Here is an 18,431-nt window from a genome sequence, read left to right as displayed (position 1 = left end):
AAAACGACAAAGTTCAAGGGTACCACGTGAATTTTCCGAAAATATAATTTGGTAATTTTCTATAATGCAATAATTATAACTTTAGAAAATTTAACACATTCTTACTATTAGTTTCGTGAGAAAAAAAATCATTAAAATAGTTGGAGAACATTTATAAAATGATTCTTAGTTTTATGGTAAAATAAAAATATTTTCATAAAAATACACATTTCATAACTTTACAATTCTCTTTGATTAGTTTTTCATTGCAATTTTTTTTGCTTCATATCAAACTACGATGGAGTGAAAAAATAAATATTAATAAGGTACCTATATATTTTAAATGTATAAATAATACCCCTAAAAATAAAAACTCTATTTATAACGCGCATGCATTGCGCGGGATCTATACTAGTTTATAATTAACATGAATGTATCGTGGATCATGATAAGTCGTTGGTTTAAATGAGATAGGTGTACCATGTAAAATTGTAAAGTAGTGAGTTAGATAATAATAATGTACTCACTGTCAACATAAAAACTTTGGATTTGACCAAAAAAAACATAAAAACTTTGGACATAATAGTAATTCCAATGTTATGTACTTGGGAACCTTAATAAACGGGCTCGTCTAGCCTATAAGGCTATGAGAATCTAATTTATTCTTTACAACTTAAAAAAAAAAAGTAATTCCAATGTTGCATACGCAATTCAGATACTTCATCTGACAACAAAGTAATAATTTGTATAATTGTAATTTGTATCGTAGTCCTAAGATCTTCAATCTTGTTGTATACGTGAGTACAGACCGTATTAGATATCGTTCAATTCAAATGAGATCCACACATTTGGCCATGTGGACAGTCGCCTTAATCGTAACTGTGGTAGCCTTCAAACCCTCACAACAGATGCTTTTCGTTTGTGATATGAGGGTTTTTCCAAGTAACATTAGTGATGAGACAAAAGGAGAGATACAATACTTGAATAAAAAAAAATGGTTAAAAAGACGATCCTTACAAACCTAAATAAACAAAACTTAAATTAGTTAGTTTTGTTCATACAACAACATTACCCCAGTGCCTCAATGGCTCCCGCAAATTGCGTGGTAAGGGGATTGTTCATACATTGTTTAAATACAATTTGAACTAAATCAAAAAGTTAATGTTCCTGGCTTAATTCACTACCATACAACAATTCCTCAGGCTAGCAGTGCTACTACACATCATTTCCTAATGAACTAAAACGAGGCATTCGTTTAAGCCTAAACAAAGGAGAAACAAAAGATCATCAATTGCTGAGTCTGAGAGCTTCACAGGAAGATTCACAGTAAATAAAACTGAGAGTAAAGAAAATCTCGAATCTTATAATACTCGTTTGTTAGAGGGCCTTCCAAAACAATCTGCTGGCTTCCGGCAACATTACCCTGCATCATAGTTTGAGATATTTAAGTTTGGCTCTCATTTGTTTAATTTATTTATCAGGTTTGTTTTGGGTGTTTAATCAGAGGAAGTAAAGCAAGCAGCTGCAAGATATAGTAACCAGTAAAGTCCTTGACTAGGGGAATTCGTGATTTAGGTTTGAAATTCGTCATCATCAAAACTGCCCTTGTCATTCCCTTTACAACAGAAAGGAAGTTCAGCAAAAAATCTAACCTTTTGTGTTGGATCTCCAACTTTCCGTAGGGTAATGAACTCTCCACATCGTAAGGCTCCTCCGGAAAACTCTGCCTGGAAATCGAGTGGTGTTTCACATTAGACATACTTTATAGCATCAGACCATCCATAAGATAGATTTACAAAGTTAACAACTAAGGTCTTAAAAGTGGCGTACCTGGATGCCCTTATTAGCTAGGAACTGCTTAAAATCAGCCATTTTAATGTCACCAACAAAAACTGACTTGTGAGGTGGAGCTTGGCTTGAGAGAGGGAGCAGGGACAGCATGCCTCCTTCGGTATTCCCAACTTCAGCATCAACCCAAGCAACTTCATATTCTCCGAGCTGATATGACGCATTTCCAAGGAGGAAAAACAGAGTAATTAGGGAGAGGGAAAAGAATGAGGTGAATGCTTTGTATGAATTAGTAAACACGTAGAAACTACTTTGCTTTCAATCAGCCAAATTCCTGTCCTTCAACAAGCTAGGCCTTTCATTCAAAGCTACACTATAATAGTCTAACGAAGAACTGAAGATTTAGATCATAGAGCCAAGTAGCTGAACCCTGGCTGAAACTTTGCATGTATATGATGAGTATGCAACTTGGGACTAAGATTGATAAGAGTTTTTTTTTTTGTCAAATGAAGACTCAAATAACATTTTGAGGACCACGTACCTTCTTAAACAAAACATTGCTCATCAACTTCTCTGAGAGTTGTACCTGCAAAAGGAAGAAGAATCATAAAAAAAAAAATTGTTAAAAGACCAACAACTTCACCCCGCGCCTCAAAGGCTGCCGCCTATGACAGTGTAAGATTAAGGATCAAATTCGCGCAACCATTATCACATATTTAAAGACATATATATACTTAGATGTTTTCAGATGATCCATAATGAAAACTGTGTTGAAAATCACATACAACAACTGCAAATAACGCAGGGAGCCATTTTGTTTCATTCGTTCATATTCCAAAGCTAGAAAACCCGGCACCATTAGAAACGAAAAATAAATAATAATTATGATAACAAAAAACTTGTAATTTAAAAAAAAATGGTCCTTAACGCCATACCTTGTAGGCACACAAATCAGAGGTCACGTCAATAGTTTCTCCAATTTGAGGCGCATAAACATGCGGACAAACATGCTTTATACAATGTTGCTTTAAGTGCTCTGTTGCCTCAGCTGACCCATGCACCAAAACCTAAAAGAAAACTAACAATATCAACTACGCAATTATAAGATCAGAGGTTGCTGAGAAAAACAGAGCTTCAGAGTTGAAGAATTTTGGTATTAATTAAAGAAAAAAGGAAATATGAAATAATTATCATTCTCACAAGCTTCAGCGGAGAAACATGTGCTAGAATTGACTTTATTGAGCGGCCATCGGAACGGCCCTCGAAATCCATGTAAACCAGAGAACATTTCACTTGCACCTGGAGCATTATGAGCAACAGCATCAAGTTAAAACAGTTCTGAGATCTTTGGGCCTCGTAAAACGAAAGTTTCCAACAATCGGAGTTATTGCTAGGAACCCCCAAATAGTTGTTCCTTGGTAGTTGGTTGTATCTTTGTCTACCTAAGGAGAGCCTGATACAGTAGTTAAGTACTCCGTAATAAGTTGTCGTCACTTTAACAGGGATTATATACTGAACTCCTAAAGCTACTTTTCCCCGGGGGGAGGGGGCCGGCATCCTAACTACCAACACCAGTATTCTGATTCTTGAACAACAATATCTTACAGACTCCGCCACAAAGGAAGAGCTGATACTATCAATAGAATGAAAAATATGGTAGTTTTATGGTATGTGATTGTTAATGTCTGCCATTTTTATTCTAATACCATGACATTTATGACCATCACTGCAAAGTGCAAACACAAAATAAAAGGGTGGCTTACAACTTTACAAGTTACAAGGATACTATATTTGTTTTCTAAAAAAAAATCTGTAGGACTCCTATTTATGACATCAATTCAAAATGCCAGCATTACCATCTTTATTTATATTATTCTTTTAATATATAAACTTGCATAATACCTATAATATACTTCATGATTTCCAAATACCTAATCCCACAAACCAGACATAAATATTATATAATAATATAATATAAATATGATCAATAACAATAATACCTAAAAGATCTCACACACACAGTCAGAAATTAGGAAACTATATTCAGAGTCTCCTTGTTCTCCAAGCAACCTTTGACTATAAATATACCCGTCTAAACCTTTTATTATTCTTAATTAATTTGGCATACCTAGTCTAATAACTCACACAGGGGAAAAAAAGAAAAAGTAAAAGCCGTCCTCCTTCCAAAGAAGAACTCTAAGATGGCTCGCACGAAGCAAACTGCCCGCAAGTCTACAGTAGGAAAGGTCCCAAGAAAGAGCTTGGCTCTGAAGGTAACACGGAAGTCCGCCCCTACAACTGGTGGTGTGAAGAAGCCTCACAGATACAGACCTGGCACAGTTGCTCTCCGTGAAATTCGTAAGTATCAGAAGAGTACCGAGTTATTGATCAGGAAACTACCCTTTCAGAGATTAGTTCGCGAGCTTGCACAGAATTTCAAGACAGACCTGCGTTTCCAGAGTCACGCTGTCTTAGCTCTCCAGAAAGCGGCTGAGGCTTATCTCGTGGGTTTATTTGAAGACACCAATCTTTGTGCCATTCATGCAAAGCGTGTCACGGTAATGCCAAAGGATCTCCAGCTAGCAAAGAGGATCCGGGGTGAAATTGCTTAAGCTTTCTATGATAGTTTCAGGTCGCTGCTTCCAATTTTAGTTAATAAATAAAAGTAAAGAATATAGGTTATAGCTTTAGATTCGTTACATCGTAATGATGCTTGTTATACAATTTATTCCTTGTCCCTAATTTCAAGCTTATTAGCTGCCGTGCCTATTCTTAATGCTCAGTTTCTTTTTTTTTTTTTTTTAATAGAAAAGTGAATTCTGAATGTCTTCTCTTATCCCACGATGCATAGTAATGTCTGGAAATCGTCTAAAATATTTTAAAATTATTTACAATTTCTTGAGAACTACATAAGTCACAAAGGAAATTTATAGCTATACCAAAGCTTTTAAGAATGACATTTTTTGGTTAAACTTTCATCTTGTTCAAAAGCAGCACTCCATTGTTAATCAAAATCCTTAGTTTAACAAGGAAACTAAGCAGGAGGATGAAAGTTAAGTGGAGATTGAAGAAGAAATACCACTACACAAAATTTATACTCAATCATAGACATGCGGGCCAAGCTGATTCCTATTAGCACATTTCGTTCAAGCCTCTAAAAGGCGAGCTGAGTACCACTAAAAACTGTTGGAATTTTAGCAGCGGAAGTATTATGAGCCCGATATTCTCAACATGGATGATTTTTATTTATATGCTGAATGTGTATATATTACATGATATTTGGGGGAGATGATATTGGTGATATGGCCTTCATAGCTCCAATGCTCCATGTTAGAGCTTGAGGCTACACACCTCACAATTAGGCTAGAATGTCTATTAATAGAACTACTATGTCGGCTAACATAGTGTTCATCACTTGTAATGATCATTCTAGAAAGCTAGTGTTTCTTTATTCTTTAGATTTTTCTGGCTAGTTCATCCTAACAAACTATTATTGATACATACAAAATACACTAGATTTTTCTAGATTAATTATTTAACACTCCCCCTTAATCTTGAAAAATCTTGATTTTTTTTTTTACTCGACAAATATTTGTACCAACTCCCCCTTCACCGTGAATTTCTTGTACATCTTGTCATGTTTCCTAGAAATTTGTTATATGTACTTTGCACCTTATTTGATGTGGCTCCTCCTCTGGTTTTGCTTCCCTTGCTCTTGTTGACTTTTCTTGTATAATTTGCTTCTTTGATTCTCCGTCACTTGAATTTTGTTTAATGTACTCTTCCCTTGATGTTGCCTTTTGTTCATGTTTAAATTTGCTTGGATGCGGGATCCTTTGTCCCAAATTTTTTTAGGGTCGATTCCCATGTTTTCTTGTTTGTGTTGTCGGGTCTCTGCCCTTTTTTTCCGGGGTCTCATTGTTTCGCCCCATAATGCTTTGGGTTGACATCTTTTTGGTATTTTTGTCACCCTTGTTGAATTCGGGTTAGCCTCATGTGCTACCCTCATCTGTATAGCTCTTTTGCTATCCGGAAGTCGGGTTAACCCTTCTTTTTGGTTACCCTCATCGGGTCAGTTTCTTTGTTTTTTTTACTGCCCGGATTTCACGTTAGCATTTTTTTGCTACCCTATTGCTTTGAATGAAATCTCCAGCTCATGACCATCAACAATTTCATTCGGGCGTTTTTGCCCTTTTTTGTTTTTTTTTGTTTTTTGTGTGTGGGAAGAGTATTTTTTTCTATCAATAATGTAGGAAGCAAATGATTTTTTGTTTTTTTGTTTTTTTGTGATTTGATTTTTTTTGATGGAACGGAGGAGGTAGGATCGTAATATCATCGCCCAGATTTGACAACCATGGGCTCTGATACCATGTTGGAATTTTAGCAGCGGAAGTATTATTAGCCCGATATTCTCAACATGGATGATTTTTATTTATATGCTGAATGTGTATATATTACATGATATTTGGGGGAGATGATATTGGTGATATGGCCTTCATATCTCCATGTTAGAGCTTGAGGCTACACACCTCACAATTAGGCTAGAATGTCTATTTATAGAACAACTATGTCGGCTAACATAGTGTTCATCACTTGTAATGATCATTCTAGAAAGCTAGTGCTTCTTTATTCTTTAGATTTTCTGGCTAGTTCATCCTAACAAACTATTATTGATACATACAAAATACACTAGATTTTTCTAGATTAATTATTTAACAAAAACAATGGCCACAAAAGTTGTATGTCTCCATCCCTAACAAACGAGAAAAAGGTGAATTAAAAAAAGGCCGATTTGCATACTACTACCCATTATAGTTAAGATTTTTCAAAATATTACATATATACTGTTTTCTTCAAAGTACTACCTACATAGTTACAACTCTTCCCAAATCGATACCTAATAACCTAATTTAGGTCTTAATTAACCATTATAAGATGATTTTCATTAATTTCTCCTCTATTAATTCAATTATAAATAATCTACCCCATTATACCCTTATTAATAATCCTACTCCCTCTTTCTTATTCTTTCTTTTTCATCATGTTCATCTACCCACCACCACTATCAACATCGAAAATGGTGGGACTAAGGTTGACGTGTTGTGGTGGTGGTTGATTTTTCGTGGTGCTAGTAGAGGTGTAGAAGATGGTAGTGAGTTTAAGTGTGTAAAGATGGGCAAAATGGCCACATTAATTTCTGATTTTTTGATGATTTAACCTCCAATTATGACCTCATTTAGCTTACTAGGTAGCAATTTGAAAAGAGTTGTAACTATATAGGTAGTAATGTAGTATTATGAATAGTTAAGTATATTATGTAGTATTTTGAAAATTCCTGACTAAAATAGGTAGTAATTTGCCATTTTTCCTAAAAGGAACATTGAGGATATGAATGTAAAAGAAACTAGATTCATGCTATGCTTAAGAGAATGTGAGAGATAAAACACATAAACAACATATGATCTTAGTGTCAATGAATATATTAACACAATGCCTCAACGGTTGTTGCAAATTGCAAGGTACGGACTCGGATGTATTCAATCTTTCTCCTGTGTTGCACAACACAGACCGTTTCCAGAACACCCAAAATATAATTGTGCCGAGAAGTGGCAAACTAGTTACAAGAAGTAAATAGCCAGTTTAGCAAGTCATTTTACTTTTATTGCATCAATCTAACACTGTAAAGTCAAGCAAAATCAAGATTCAACAAGGTAAACAACTTCTTCCACAGATTAGCAAAAAGGATAATCATGCAGCATTAGTAGTAGATAGGTTGATTAATTTTCAGTTTCCATATAATGCCAACAAAAGATAAGGTGCTCACAATACAAGAGTAATTTTCCAACATATCATACCTTACTGGGAAAGATCTAGAAGGTATGATGTTAACATAAACATAGGACATGCAAAAACTTTATTATTACCCAACTTCTTTAAAGATTTAAAAAAAAAAATCACTTAGCCACTTACAGTCAATTCAGTGGAGACAACTTTAGATGGTGTATTATCACACATTAAACTAGCAGAGCCTTCGTCAAGTTTTCCATCGCCCTAAACAGTACAAGAATTGGGATAAAATTAGCATCTCTTAAATTTCAAAAATATAAGCAAATTAACAGGAAAAGAACAACCCCATAAAATATGAAACAAAATGCACCAACACATTAATGACAAGATATCTTCTAATCAATTCAAAACAAAGACACCAGGATGAAAAGCTTATTCCCATCTGAGATTCTATAAAACTGCATTCTGCTTATTATGTTTATTCTTTTATGCATGTAGTAAAAAAAATTGGATAGCTTTTTAAAGGGATGAAAGATAACCATTAATCTAGCATGACAATAATGAGATCTATATATTAAGAATCTAAAAGCTTTCCTCTTATTATACCAGAATATAAAGTCCTAACTGTTGCATGAGACAAAGGTGACAGTCACATAGCCCACTTATATCAGGAGTAAAGCAACAAAGTGCTTGAAAATTTGAAATCAGAAAGCATTTAGCCTAGTTGTACTAGGCAACACATAATCAATAAACAGACCCACCATCACACAACCTCAGTAGCAGGTGCCAAATAAGGTAACCCTACCTGTATAAATGATTGCTCCATATTTTCCTCCTTAATCACATAATCATCAGGATTGATGACTTCACCAAAATCATCCCAAGCAGCAGAACTTTCAATAAATGGAAACATAGGGGCTACACTTGTTGAAGGTGAAACAAACCCATCAATCAAGATGTCCTTGTATCCACCAACAGAAGAACCAACTGCATAAAGGTACCGACAATGGAGCAATTAGTATAATTATTATGCCTTTACTGTCAGCCAGATTAATATTATGAACACTGCACATTCAAGGGTGGGGAAGAAATTAGAGGAACAATATATTATTCAGCCTATGTCACTTCGATTTTTCCTCTTACCTCGTGTACACACTCGACACTCCTACATATTTATGACACTTGGACACTTCATTTCAACCAAAAACATGAGAACTTTTCTTAAAATAGGTCCGGCACTGAGATATTCACCTGCTTTGGATACTTGATACTTCTAACTAAGTCTGTTTAACATAGTATGTGTGTAACAAAGTATCCAACTTGAGTGCTAAAGGTGCATATCTGTCACATCTTTCTATTACAACAAACAGCTATTTACAAATGAAAATGAACATGAGAAACATCCACGGTACATTTAGAATCAACATGCCTACTATGGTACAGATTACACCATAAGAACGAATAACAAAAATTCCAACACGTATCCCAAAGTGTATCAAGGGATAAAGGATTCGCTCGGGTACCCTGCGAATCGCAAATCGTTCAGAGCGAAATTCCGCTTACAGAAAATACACATTACGCCCATTCTATAAGAGTGAATAGAGAATCGGTAAGGGCGTATTCATAGCGAATCGGTAACCATGAGTGTATCTATAAATTTATAAATGCGGACACTTGAGCAGTTGAGTAAAAAGGTTCAGCGACTTCTATGACCTGGACAAGTAGATACTAACATATTAACACCTACTTGAGAAGTGAGATAGATTCAACTAAGAGTTCTGCCTACCCCGAGGAAGGAATTAAATCTTGATAGCATCTATTAATAATAGTTAATTGGTGATATCAAAATTAATAAAAATGCCGCGACCCTAAAATGGACAATGCACATACCATCCAATACAGAACGTGTTTCATGAGAATCAACCACCATTGGATCACCCAAATTAGGATCAGATCCATGCGAACTTGTCACCGCTTCTTCTTTTATAAGACTTGCTTTCAAAGCTTCTTCTTTTTTCCGGTTTTCCTCTTCTTCATAAGCTGCTAATTCCTCTCCTACTAAAGGTACCCTAGTTGATAATGTTATTTTAACAGCTTTTGGAGGTGGATCTGCCTGCAGCATTCGCGCTAGTGTACCAAACTGTAAATCAAGCTTACAAAGTCAGTATTTACAGTCTTATTAGACGTTACACCCTCCAGTAAAATTCTATGGTTGTTTAGATTTTTCAAAATCCACATTACATATTTTGAAAACGGTAAACAGCCTATAGGAATGGAAGAGTACTAAATTTAGGTCCGATAAAATACATAATCCAAGATTAAATTTAGAAGTTACAATATGACAGTTACATATGGCTTTGATATCTAAGAAGTCAAAGATTGAAAGAAAGCATCCACTCCTTCAGCATTCTCTTATTCATTGATATGTTCATCTTTATATTTTTTTTTGGCTTTTAAAACTAATGAGCTAAATCATAAATACTATGTAGCTCTTGAAATCTTTTGTGCTTCCTTCGCCATGAAGTAGCAAATTGTCATTCAGTTCACAGTTTAGAAACAACATCTCTGCCTTCATTTGACCCCCTGCAAATTAATTCAGGAGCCTCTTTTGAGGCACTGGGGGATAATGGCGACAAATCTGTTAAAACGTTTTGCATAAATTATTAGTTTGAAGAGGCGCTAAGATGCCGAAGTGACAAGGCATAAAGCGCAAAATGAAGGCGCACGCCTTTTGAATGCGAGGTGCCCTAATTTTAGTAACAAATTTGAACTTCCAAAATAACATTTTGGGCAACGATACCTTTTTTAAGAGTTTTAATGTTGGCTAACATGTAAATGAGTAAAAGTTGGGAATAATGGGTAAAAGAAATGACATAATTAACGATTTAGATGTAAAAGATATGGAAAGTCTGTACTAGCGAGTCTCGTTAAGTGAGATAACAAGACTCGTCTAAAAGGCGTGGTAAAATGCAGAGACGTTTTGGCTAGTGCCCCATCCCAGGCGCGCCTTCGGCGCATTCGACACCCGCTTTTTTAAACATAGATGAAGATCATCCTTCCCACATTTTAGGCAGAAGAGAGTTGGTAAAAACAATAACAAATGTTATTAAAGGTATCAATAACAATCACTCTTCAAGCATTCTCAAGTAGTAGTAGTAGCCCAGTAGGGCTATGACAAGAAGTTCAAAATTCAAAGGTATCAAAAAGGAAATATATCAAAGAGAGACCAAATAAATTATTACCTGGCCTCTGTCTGTGAAGAGGACAAGATTTTTGGGATCAGTTGCCCATTCAGCAAATATGTCATGAGAAAAACCTGCTTCAAGACTGGCCATTGAAGCTAAAACAATCTACAATATAAGCATACATTAAAATTTTCGAAAAGAAAGCAAAAAAAAAAATGTAATGTTGTACGGAATAATCGATAACCAATTACCAACCTTTGGACCCTCCGGAACATTCTCCAGTTCACTCTTGCTAATCAAAAGTGAAATGTGCCTACAAAAAAACCATGAAAATGCCGGGTAAGTTAATTATCTCCAACTAAAAGTAATTTACTTTAAGAAAATAGTAACAGAATTCAATTCTTGAGGAGGGTGTGTGAGAAATCTATCACACAAGAAAACTTATTTTGTGGAACACTTCCTGATACAAATACATACTAATTGCCAATGAATTTAAATCTAAAGTAAGAGGCAGTGGAAGGCGAAAAAGAATCACTCACTTCAAAAGAAACGCATTATCACGTGTGTGCTCAAAGGACTTTGCTATAGAATCATTCATCCACTCCAGAAAACTCTTTACGTATTCTATCGTACTAGAAGAAACATGTGTGAGAAAGAAGATTGGATAACTCAAATGATGTTGGGCCCAGTGCTGCGGTTCCAAATTAGAAAGCAACATCAGTGAACTGTCATTAAATCATAAAGCTTACACCTGTAAAATTACACATACCTGTTCTAGTATTAAAATCAGTTCCAGCACTCGCCCTGCTGTATCAACCGGAAGTAACACCTTTCCATCACCTCGGAGAGTCTTCACTATAGCATCTAATTCGACAAAGATTGAAAAGTTATGAGAGTATTTTAATTTAAATTGTCATTTTTTACCTCCCAGCAAAACACTTTTCAAAGTATGCTTTACAAACATTTTTTGTAAAGTTGACATAATATTCCCAACAAACATTCCACAATACGGAGTAGCTAAAACTTACAGTATGATGCAAATTGGCCAGGAAAACATTAAAATAAAAATGTGATTTCACCCCCTCCCATATTTTACTGGTAACAAAATTTAAAGACTTAATAGTAGGAATAAAAGTTTTCAACCATGTATTAAAAATTACTCCAAAGGTTATCCCCAAAAGAAAATTAAGAAGCCACAAACACAATAATCGAGTAGACAAGAGACCGATAATAATCAAAGTCAACAATGTAACCTCTTTAATAATAAATTGCAGTTGTTTAATATGAGAAATGAGCTCCTACAGTGGCTATACAACTTCCAACATTCGAGAAAGGCTTCAATTACATTTGATCACTTCAGATTCAGAATTATGCTATAAGCCTATAATGAGTCTCAAAACTGAAAAAATATCTACAATACAAAGAGAAGAGGAATAGAGCATACCTAAGAATTCATGATCCCTCTGACGTCTAGGAGGCTGGTTATTCAAAGCATTGTAAGCATCTGTTATTAGCACCGCAGGGCGGACAAATGACTCAAGAACTGTTCCGTTTAAATGCCTGATCAAGCAATTTCATAAGTCCAACGAAACAAGCAGCCCCATAACCACACAGTAAAGTAAGCTGAAGAGATCAACTAACCTTTCCTTGCGATGATTGAAGTCAACGCCATATATAACATCCTCGCCATCTTTTGTTATTTTCCAAACAGTCCCTCCCAAAAGATGTCCGGCCACATGTGGAGCAATAACAATCCCTTCACCTTTATCTGTTATTAAAAGTTTGGTAAGAGAATAAATGTTGAAACAATACTCAAAAGCAGTATAAATTGACATCTTATTCAATCAGACAGATAAACTTCTGATTTGCATGCCTAAGACCCTCATTTTAATTCATAGCAATTAGAGAGTAATAGTATGCAGCTATTAAGATACACAGATGAAGCAGACTTTTGCCATTAACCCGGAGCCAATGGCTAGAAAGGTTGACCACAAAAGTCAAATCATGCAAGTTATCAGGTCTACAAATCAGGATGTGTTTCCTCAAGAAACTGGCCCTTTTAACACAAGTATACAGCAAAGTAACATGAACCACACTGGTGAATCATCAGGTTATATATTCTTTGAGAATTATGGAATGGAAAGATGTGGTTATATCATACTTACCAGAAAGGTGATAATTTTGCGAGTAAGTCAGTCGAGTGACATTTTTAAAAGCAGCGTCGATGTCATCTAGAGTAAACAAATCAAACTCGGATACTTGCTGCAGACGGAAGAAGGAAGTTAACAAATCTATGTTGCTTAATTAGGTGCAAATAGCATAAAACAGAAATAAATATGCAGTAAGAGAAATTACATTGTTTATTTAACTTATAAAAGTGATATCAACTCACCTTTTGTGAAAGATAGTGATCATACATAGTCAGAAGACCTAATCTGTAGACAGGCTCTGTTGCATAAACTGGCACAGACAATCCATATTGTTTCATTGCATATGGCAGAGCACCGAGGTGCAGCGTATCAGGGTATGATAGAAGTACAGCATCAACAGTAGAACATACCCTGCACATGGATAAGGCGCTTGACTACTTGATTGTATATATGAGAACAGTTTACAAACATGACCCCTTGAAGATCTCGGGCAAGTTTGAAGTCTTAATGAAACTACGTTCGAATGCAAACAAAGGCAGACCAAGCACACAAATATTTGTAATGACATAACCCTGCCTATAGCCATGATTGCCTTTTCCTACAGATTGAGTATTAGACACAGAAAATATTCATTGGAGAAATAATGACAAAAAGATGGTGAACGAATATGAGTGACTTAATACGAGGAAACGAAACACACACTTCAACTTGTGATCCAAGCTTCAACGTAAACCGTAACTTAAGGGTGTCCATCATCTATCAACTAAATGTGTGTGATAAACCATCAAAAAAACTCAATATTTGCAGCACATAAAACTATCTCCCTTCAACACAAACGCACTCACAGATACACAACGCGCATACAAACAAAAATTCTAAACATCATACATTTGACTGTGGCAGAATGTGATGCTTAAATAGAACAAGATTTAACATAAGCAACATAATGTTCTGTCAATCCCTTTGACACTATTCTGGTCTTCAATCACTAGAAATAACTTGATGATGCTAACAATCAAATGTGAGTAGCATGCAGTCAGTATCTTAACCTCAAGATCGCAATACTCAATTACTATCAACCTCAAGGTGGTAATGGATTCCACAACAAGGTAGACAAATACGACAGAGAGGCAACTACTTAGAGTGTGTGATCAACCATAAAAAGCACTCAATACTTGCAGCACATAAAACTATCCCCCTTCAAGACAAATGCACACACAGACGCACAACGCACATACAAACAAAAATGCTAAACATCATAAATTTGGCTGTGGCAGAAAGATGATGCTTAATTAGGACACGATTAACAAAAGCAACATGATGTTCTGTCAATCCCTTTGAGACTTATTCCGGTCTTCCATCACTAGAAATATATTGATGAAGCTCAACATTCAAATGTAAGTAGGAATGTAGGATGTAGTCACTGTCTTAACCCCAAAATCGTAACACTCAATTACTATCAACCACAAGGTGGTAATGGGGTCCACAACAAGGTAGACAAATACGACATCGAGGCAAATACCCCAGACGGATCAAATACAAAATTCCTCTCTTTCCCACCCAGGGTTACCTAATTTGCTTAATTGCCTAACGAAAAGCGAATTAATTCGCACGAATAACGAATTCAAATTGCATCGAATTATGATGTTTGGTTATAATTTTATCGAATTATGCTCTATTTTGAGCGAATTGCGTATTTGTATTACGAATTCGAATTCCGTCGTATTACGAATCTGGTAACCATGTTCCCACCCCACTCCACACGCACAGTATCAATTCAGCCGTTGATGTGTGACTACAGCACAGACTATTTTCGTATTTTGGAAGATAGTCTAGAGACGGAGGGAATATTCACGAAACTAAACGAAAATTACAACTATGGTAAACTATTGGCGATAACAACAAATTTAACAGTAGGTGAAAAGGAAAGGAGAGGGGCAAAAAGGGAAGAGGAAGAGAAACCTGGAGAGAGGAAGGAGAATAGAAGGGTCAAAATGGTCATTCCAACCGCAATCGATAAGAATATTGAAGCCATCAATGGAGACGAGGTAAGAAAGTGGATTCTCGTTGAAAACGCCGCATAATGGCGTCACTTGTACTGATGTTCCCATTAATATGAGGACTTCTGCAACACTTTACTTCAATGGTGTAATGGAGGGAAATTTGATTTAATTGATTTGGGGATTTTTTTTCCAGGGGTGGAGGTTTTTGGGAGGGTTTTGTGATGGCTAACTGCGACGTCGTTTCAAACAATGGCTAAAGTGAGAACTTTTAGACAACACTTTTTCTTGTTTAAGAGCATCCTAACAACCGGATTACTTCTTTAATATGTGAACTAGGGTAGGTCCCGTGCAAATGCACGGCATTTTAAGTTTTGGCATATCTATAGAGTAAAATAAAATATAAAAGTTACGTATTTAACTTTAAGACATTGCTAAAGGAATTACTGCAATTATAATGCAGAGAATTCAAATAATGATAGCTCGGGAGTAATAGGAACAATAAAAGTTTATAAAATTCATATTCTTCACACATTTATTTTTGCAACGCAAAAAAGAGTACGAACAAATTATAATTTTAAAGAGGGCAAACAAATATTTAAGGTGGTCGAAAGTTTGAATCTTTAATCATGAACAATAACGGTCTTGAAACAGACAACTTTCTTAAAACAAAAGGTATTGAATTTTTCAATCGAGCAAATAGAACTCTGGAAACCCAATATATTTAATTAGGGTTTTAATCGTTATTATGTGATAAAGTTAAATCTTTTCAACTCCGTAATTAATATTCCAATTGAACGTATTTCATCTTCTCTGTTTGTGGGGAAATTGTAAAAGACACGGTTATTTTCAATGAGTAAAAAAAGAGAGAAAATTTGATAGTATAATAAAAATGAATAGAAAAGAAAATGTTATTTGAAGTAGTTTTAAAATAGGGAAGGAAATATTATTTAAGATTGTCAATTTATAGCCCATTTGTCAAGGTAATTAGAGTATCTAAAAAAGGCCCAATTAAGATGATATTTTATTTAGGCGGGAAAACTAAGAGAATTTTTATTCTCTTAGTAGTAGGGGGCCGGGATTAGTAGTAGGGGGATTAATAGACTATTAAAAAGAGAAGTTTTGGGTTACCAACCACTAAGGCCCTGTTCTTCTGCCATTTTAGAGCTGAATTGAGTGAAATGAATGAAGCTGAACTGAACTAAAGCTGATTAGAGCTGAATAGAAAAAAAAAATTAATAATAATAATAATAATTATTATTATTATTATTATTATTATATTTATTAATATTAATACTATTACATTAATATTATTACTATTATTATATTACAATCATTACTATTATTGTAATTATTACTATTATTATTTTTTTATTTTATTTTATTTTTTAAAAAGATGCGCGCAGCTTTCATTAAAAGAAAAATAAAAGTTTACATGAAATTGGTGGAGAGCCGAGAGACAATCTGGGCTCCCACACCCTTAGCAACAGCAAAGCTAAGTCTAGTAAAAATGTAAGTGGCCACCCGAGCCCCCGCATCCTGAGATACCGAGAATTTATGGATTCGCTTGAGTAAGGCAACAGCATCCGAACCCAGCTCCCTAAGTGAAGAGAAGGGAAGGAAACCATAACCCGCTGCCGCGCACAAATCCTCATACTTAGCACACTTACGCTGAGCAGCATCAGCGACAACCCGGCCAGGCACAAAATCCATCATCCTAGTCTGAGTCAAAGGAGAAGACCCTGTCAAGTCAACGCACACATCACGCCCTTTGTCCCAAGAATAAAGCAGCAAATCCGCAGGACGAAGAGAGCCACCATGCCCGTCAACCAAACCAAACCTATCAACCTCCTTTCCCGCGAAATACGGATCTATAGCGGATGTCGAATAGAGTGTCACGGACGAGGTTATGCCGGTGTGTAACGCCCACAGTACCAGTACAAGAAACAGCGTGGTCCCCAAAAACATCACCAACAAAAACCCGAGAGCAAGCAGGATAGGGCCTAGATACCGTGAATAACGGAACACCCAGACGATACCCAAGCACACTACGGTAAGTCCTCCCGTTCATAGTCTGACCCAACCCCGAGATAGGAACCGCACGCAACCAATCGGAGGAGTTGGAACCTGCTTGAGACCGCCACAAAGCAAGGCCGGTGTGGTGTCAAAGAGAAAAACAGACTACGAGGCGGCGAAAGAACCGTCGCGAAATATATGTCCGCCAATTTCTTCATAAGTTTGGAGGCGGCAATTTCACTAGGGTTACCTAAGATACGAGAGCTCGTAGTCGCAGAAATACTCGCACGGCATCGTCAAAAGCAGGGCCAGCAGCTACAATACCAGAAGGTCCGAGGAGCGTAGCCTGCAAATCAGCAGACTGCAAACGGGACGCAATAAAAGCATAGTGTAAAACATCTCCCGCCGTATAGACACCAACACCACCAAGATGAAAAGGGAATGTAGTAAGGCGTCACTGCCAATCCCCAAAACTCTGGCCAGACGCGGTGACAATACGTTCCAAGCTGGAACGAAGAGCAGCATCAAAAGGAAGATGGACCGACCCAAAAACACTGGGGGAGCAAGTACGAAGGGAGAAATAGAGCTTAGAAATATCAGTACAAGCTCGAAGTAGAAGCAACTCACATTGTGGGTCCTCAATCCTCGCAACCAAGTCCATTAGCGCAATGGTCTTAGTTACTCTCTTCGCCACAATCTCACTGCCAAAACCAGGACAAGTACTGACAGGTCCACCCAAAACTGTAACACCACACAAGGGCCGAGCAATAGAAGGGGGGAAAACCCCAGGAAGCCGACTCTGAGGATCCTCAACAGGCCAAAAGACCTCCGTCTTGGAGACATTAAGATGCAGTCCAAAACGAGGGCCATCCGCCATAATCAAATCCAAGACCTTCCCCACCTCCAATGTATCCCCCACGATAGTGCCATCATCCAAGTACCACGCCTGCATAGTGAGGTCAAAAGTGTCCCGGATTTTGCATACTAAGGGATGTAAAACCAAAGCGAGAAGCAAAGGGCCCAAAGGATCACCCTGTTGGACACCGTGACAAGACCACAAACAATGCTCCCCATAAAAAAAGACGGGCAGGGCTGGAATAACAAAACTCCACCCAACGGGAAAGAACCGGCCAACGACGGCGGACTTCCAGAAGCATGGTCGCGCGATCAACAAGGTTGAAAGCATTCTGGAAATCAACCAGCAACATAGAAAGTCCCACCTCAGCACCCCGAGCCTCAATGAGCTGATTCAAGGCATGCAAGATAGCCTCTCCTCCACCGGACACACCCACCCCAAACTGAAGGCCAACAAAGTAAGAAGACAAGGAAGGACCAACCAGAAAAGCACCAACCTTAGAGACAAGCCGTCTCCAAACAGTGCCAACAGCAATCGGACGAACATCACCACCTGATTTAACAAGCGGCGTGAGAGGGGTGCTCGCAATGTACTCACCCAGAGCAAGAGGACACCGGCCCTCAAAAAAAAGATTAACCACTCTAGTAATATAAGTGATTAAATCATCAGA

At 36.8% G+C, this 18,431-nt stretch overlaps 2 protein-coding genes across 2 annotated transcripts; one reads left to right on the top strand and one right to left on the bottom strand.

The window, feature by feature from the left end:
- Window positions 1–992: 992 nt before the first annotated feature.
- On the bottom strand, window positions 993–15,171 carry LOC141618102 (cleavage and polyadenylation specificity factor subunit 2). The gene is made up of 18 exons (XM_074435215.1): window positions 14,852–15,171; window positions 13,132–13,300; window positions 12,905–13,001; window positions 12,381–12,507; window positions 12,184–12,299; window positions 11,509–11,603; window positions 11,279–11,430; window positions 10,995–11,052; window positions 10,797–10,904; window positions 9,445–9,694; window positions 8,360–8,541; window positions 7,738–7,818; window positions 2,968–3,066; window positions 2,703–2,834; window positions 2,309–2,353; window positions 1,810–1,977; window positions 1,632–1,706; window positions 993–1,402 (listed from the first exon to the last, which is right to left on the bottom strand). The coding sequence occupies exons 1-18, from the start codon at window positions 14,998–15,000 to the stop codon at window positions 1,301–1,303; spliced, it is 2,205 nt and encodes a 734-aa protein (XP_074291316.1). The 5' UTR covers window positions 15,001–15,171; the 3' UTR covers window positions 993–1,300.
- Window positions 3,969–4,379, top strand: LOC141618103 (histone H3.3-like). Its single transcript, XM_074435216.1, has one exon. It carries the CDS (start codon window positions 3,969–3,971, stop codon window positions 4,377–4,379), a length of 411 nt encoding a protein of 136 aa, XP_074291317.1.
- Window positions 15,172–18,431: the final 3,260 nt, after the last annotated feature.

This window comes from Silene latifolia, chromosome X (genome assembly GCF_048544455.1).
Source record: "Silene latifolia isolate original U9 population chromosome X, ASM4854445v1, whole genome shotgun sequence".
NCBI lineage: Eukaryota > Viridiplantae > Streptophyta > Magnoliopsida > Caryophyllales > Caryophyllaceae > Silene > Silene latifolia.
The sequence above is the reverse complement of the archived record's forward strand: the minus strand, read 5'-3'. Positions and strand labels throughout refer to the sequence as shown.

What these genes read in the sequence shown, in the direction of transcription:
- LOC141618103 (XM_074435216.1), top strand. Translation starts at nt 3,969, where the DNA reads ATGGCTCGCACGAAGCAAACTGCCCGCAAGTCTACAGTAGGAAAGGTC.
- LOC141618102 (XM_074435215.1), bottom strand. Translation starts at nt 15,000, where the DNA reads ATGGGAACATCAGTACAAGTGACGCCATTATGCGGCGTTTTCAACGAG. An exon ending in TTCAATCATCGCAAGGAAAG is followed by an intron (nt 12,300 to 12,380) that starts GTTAGTTGATCT and finishes TTGCTTGATCAG; the next exon opens with GCATTTAAACGGAACAGTTC. An exon ending in AACACGTTCTGTATTGGATG is followed by an intron (nt 8,542 to 9,444) that starts GTATGTGCATTG and finishes ACCTTTATGCAG; the next exon opens with TTGGTTCTTCTGTTGGTGGA.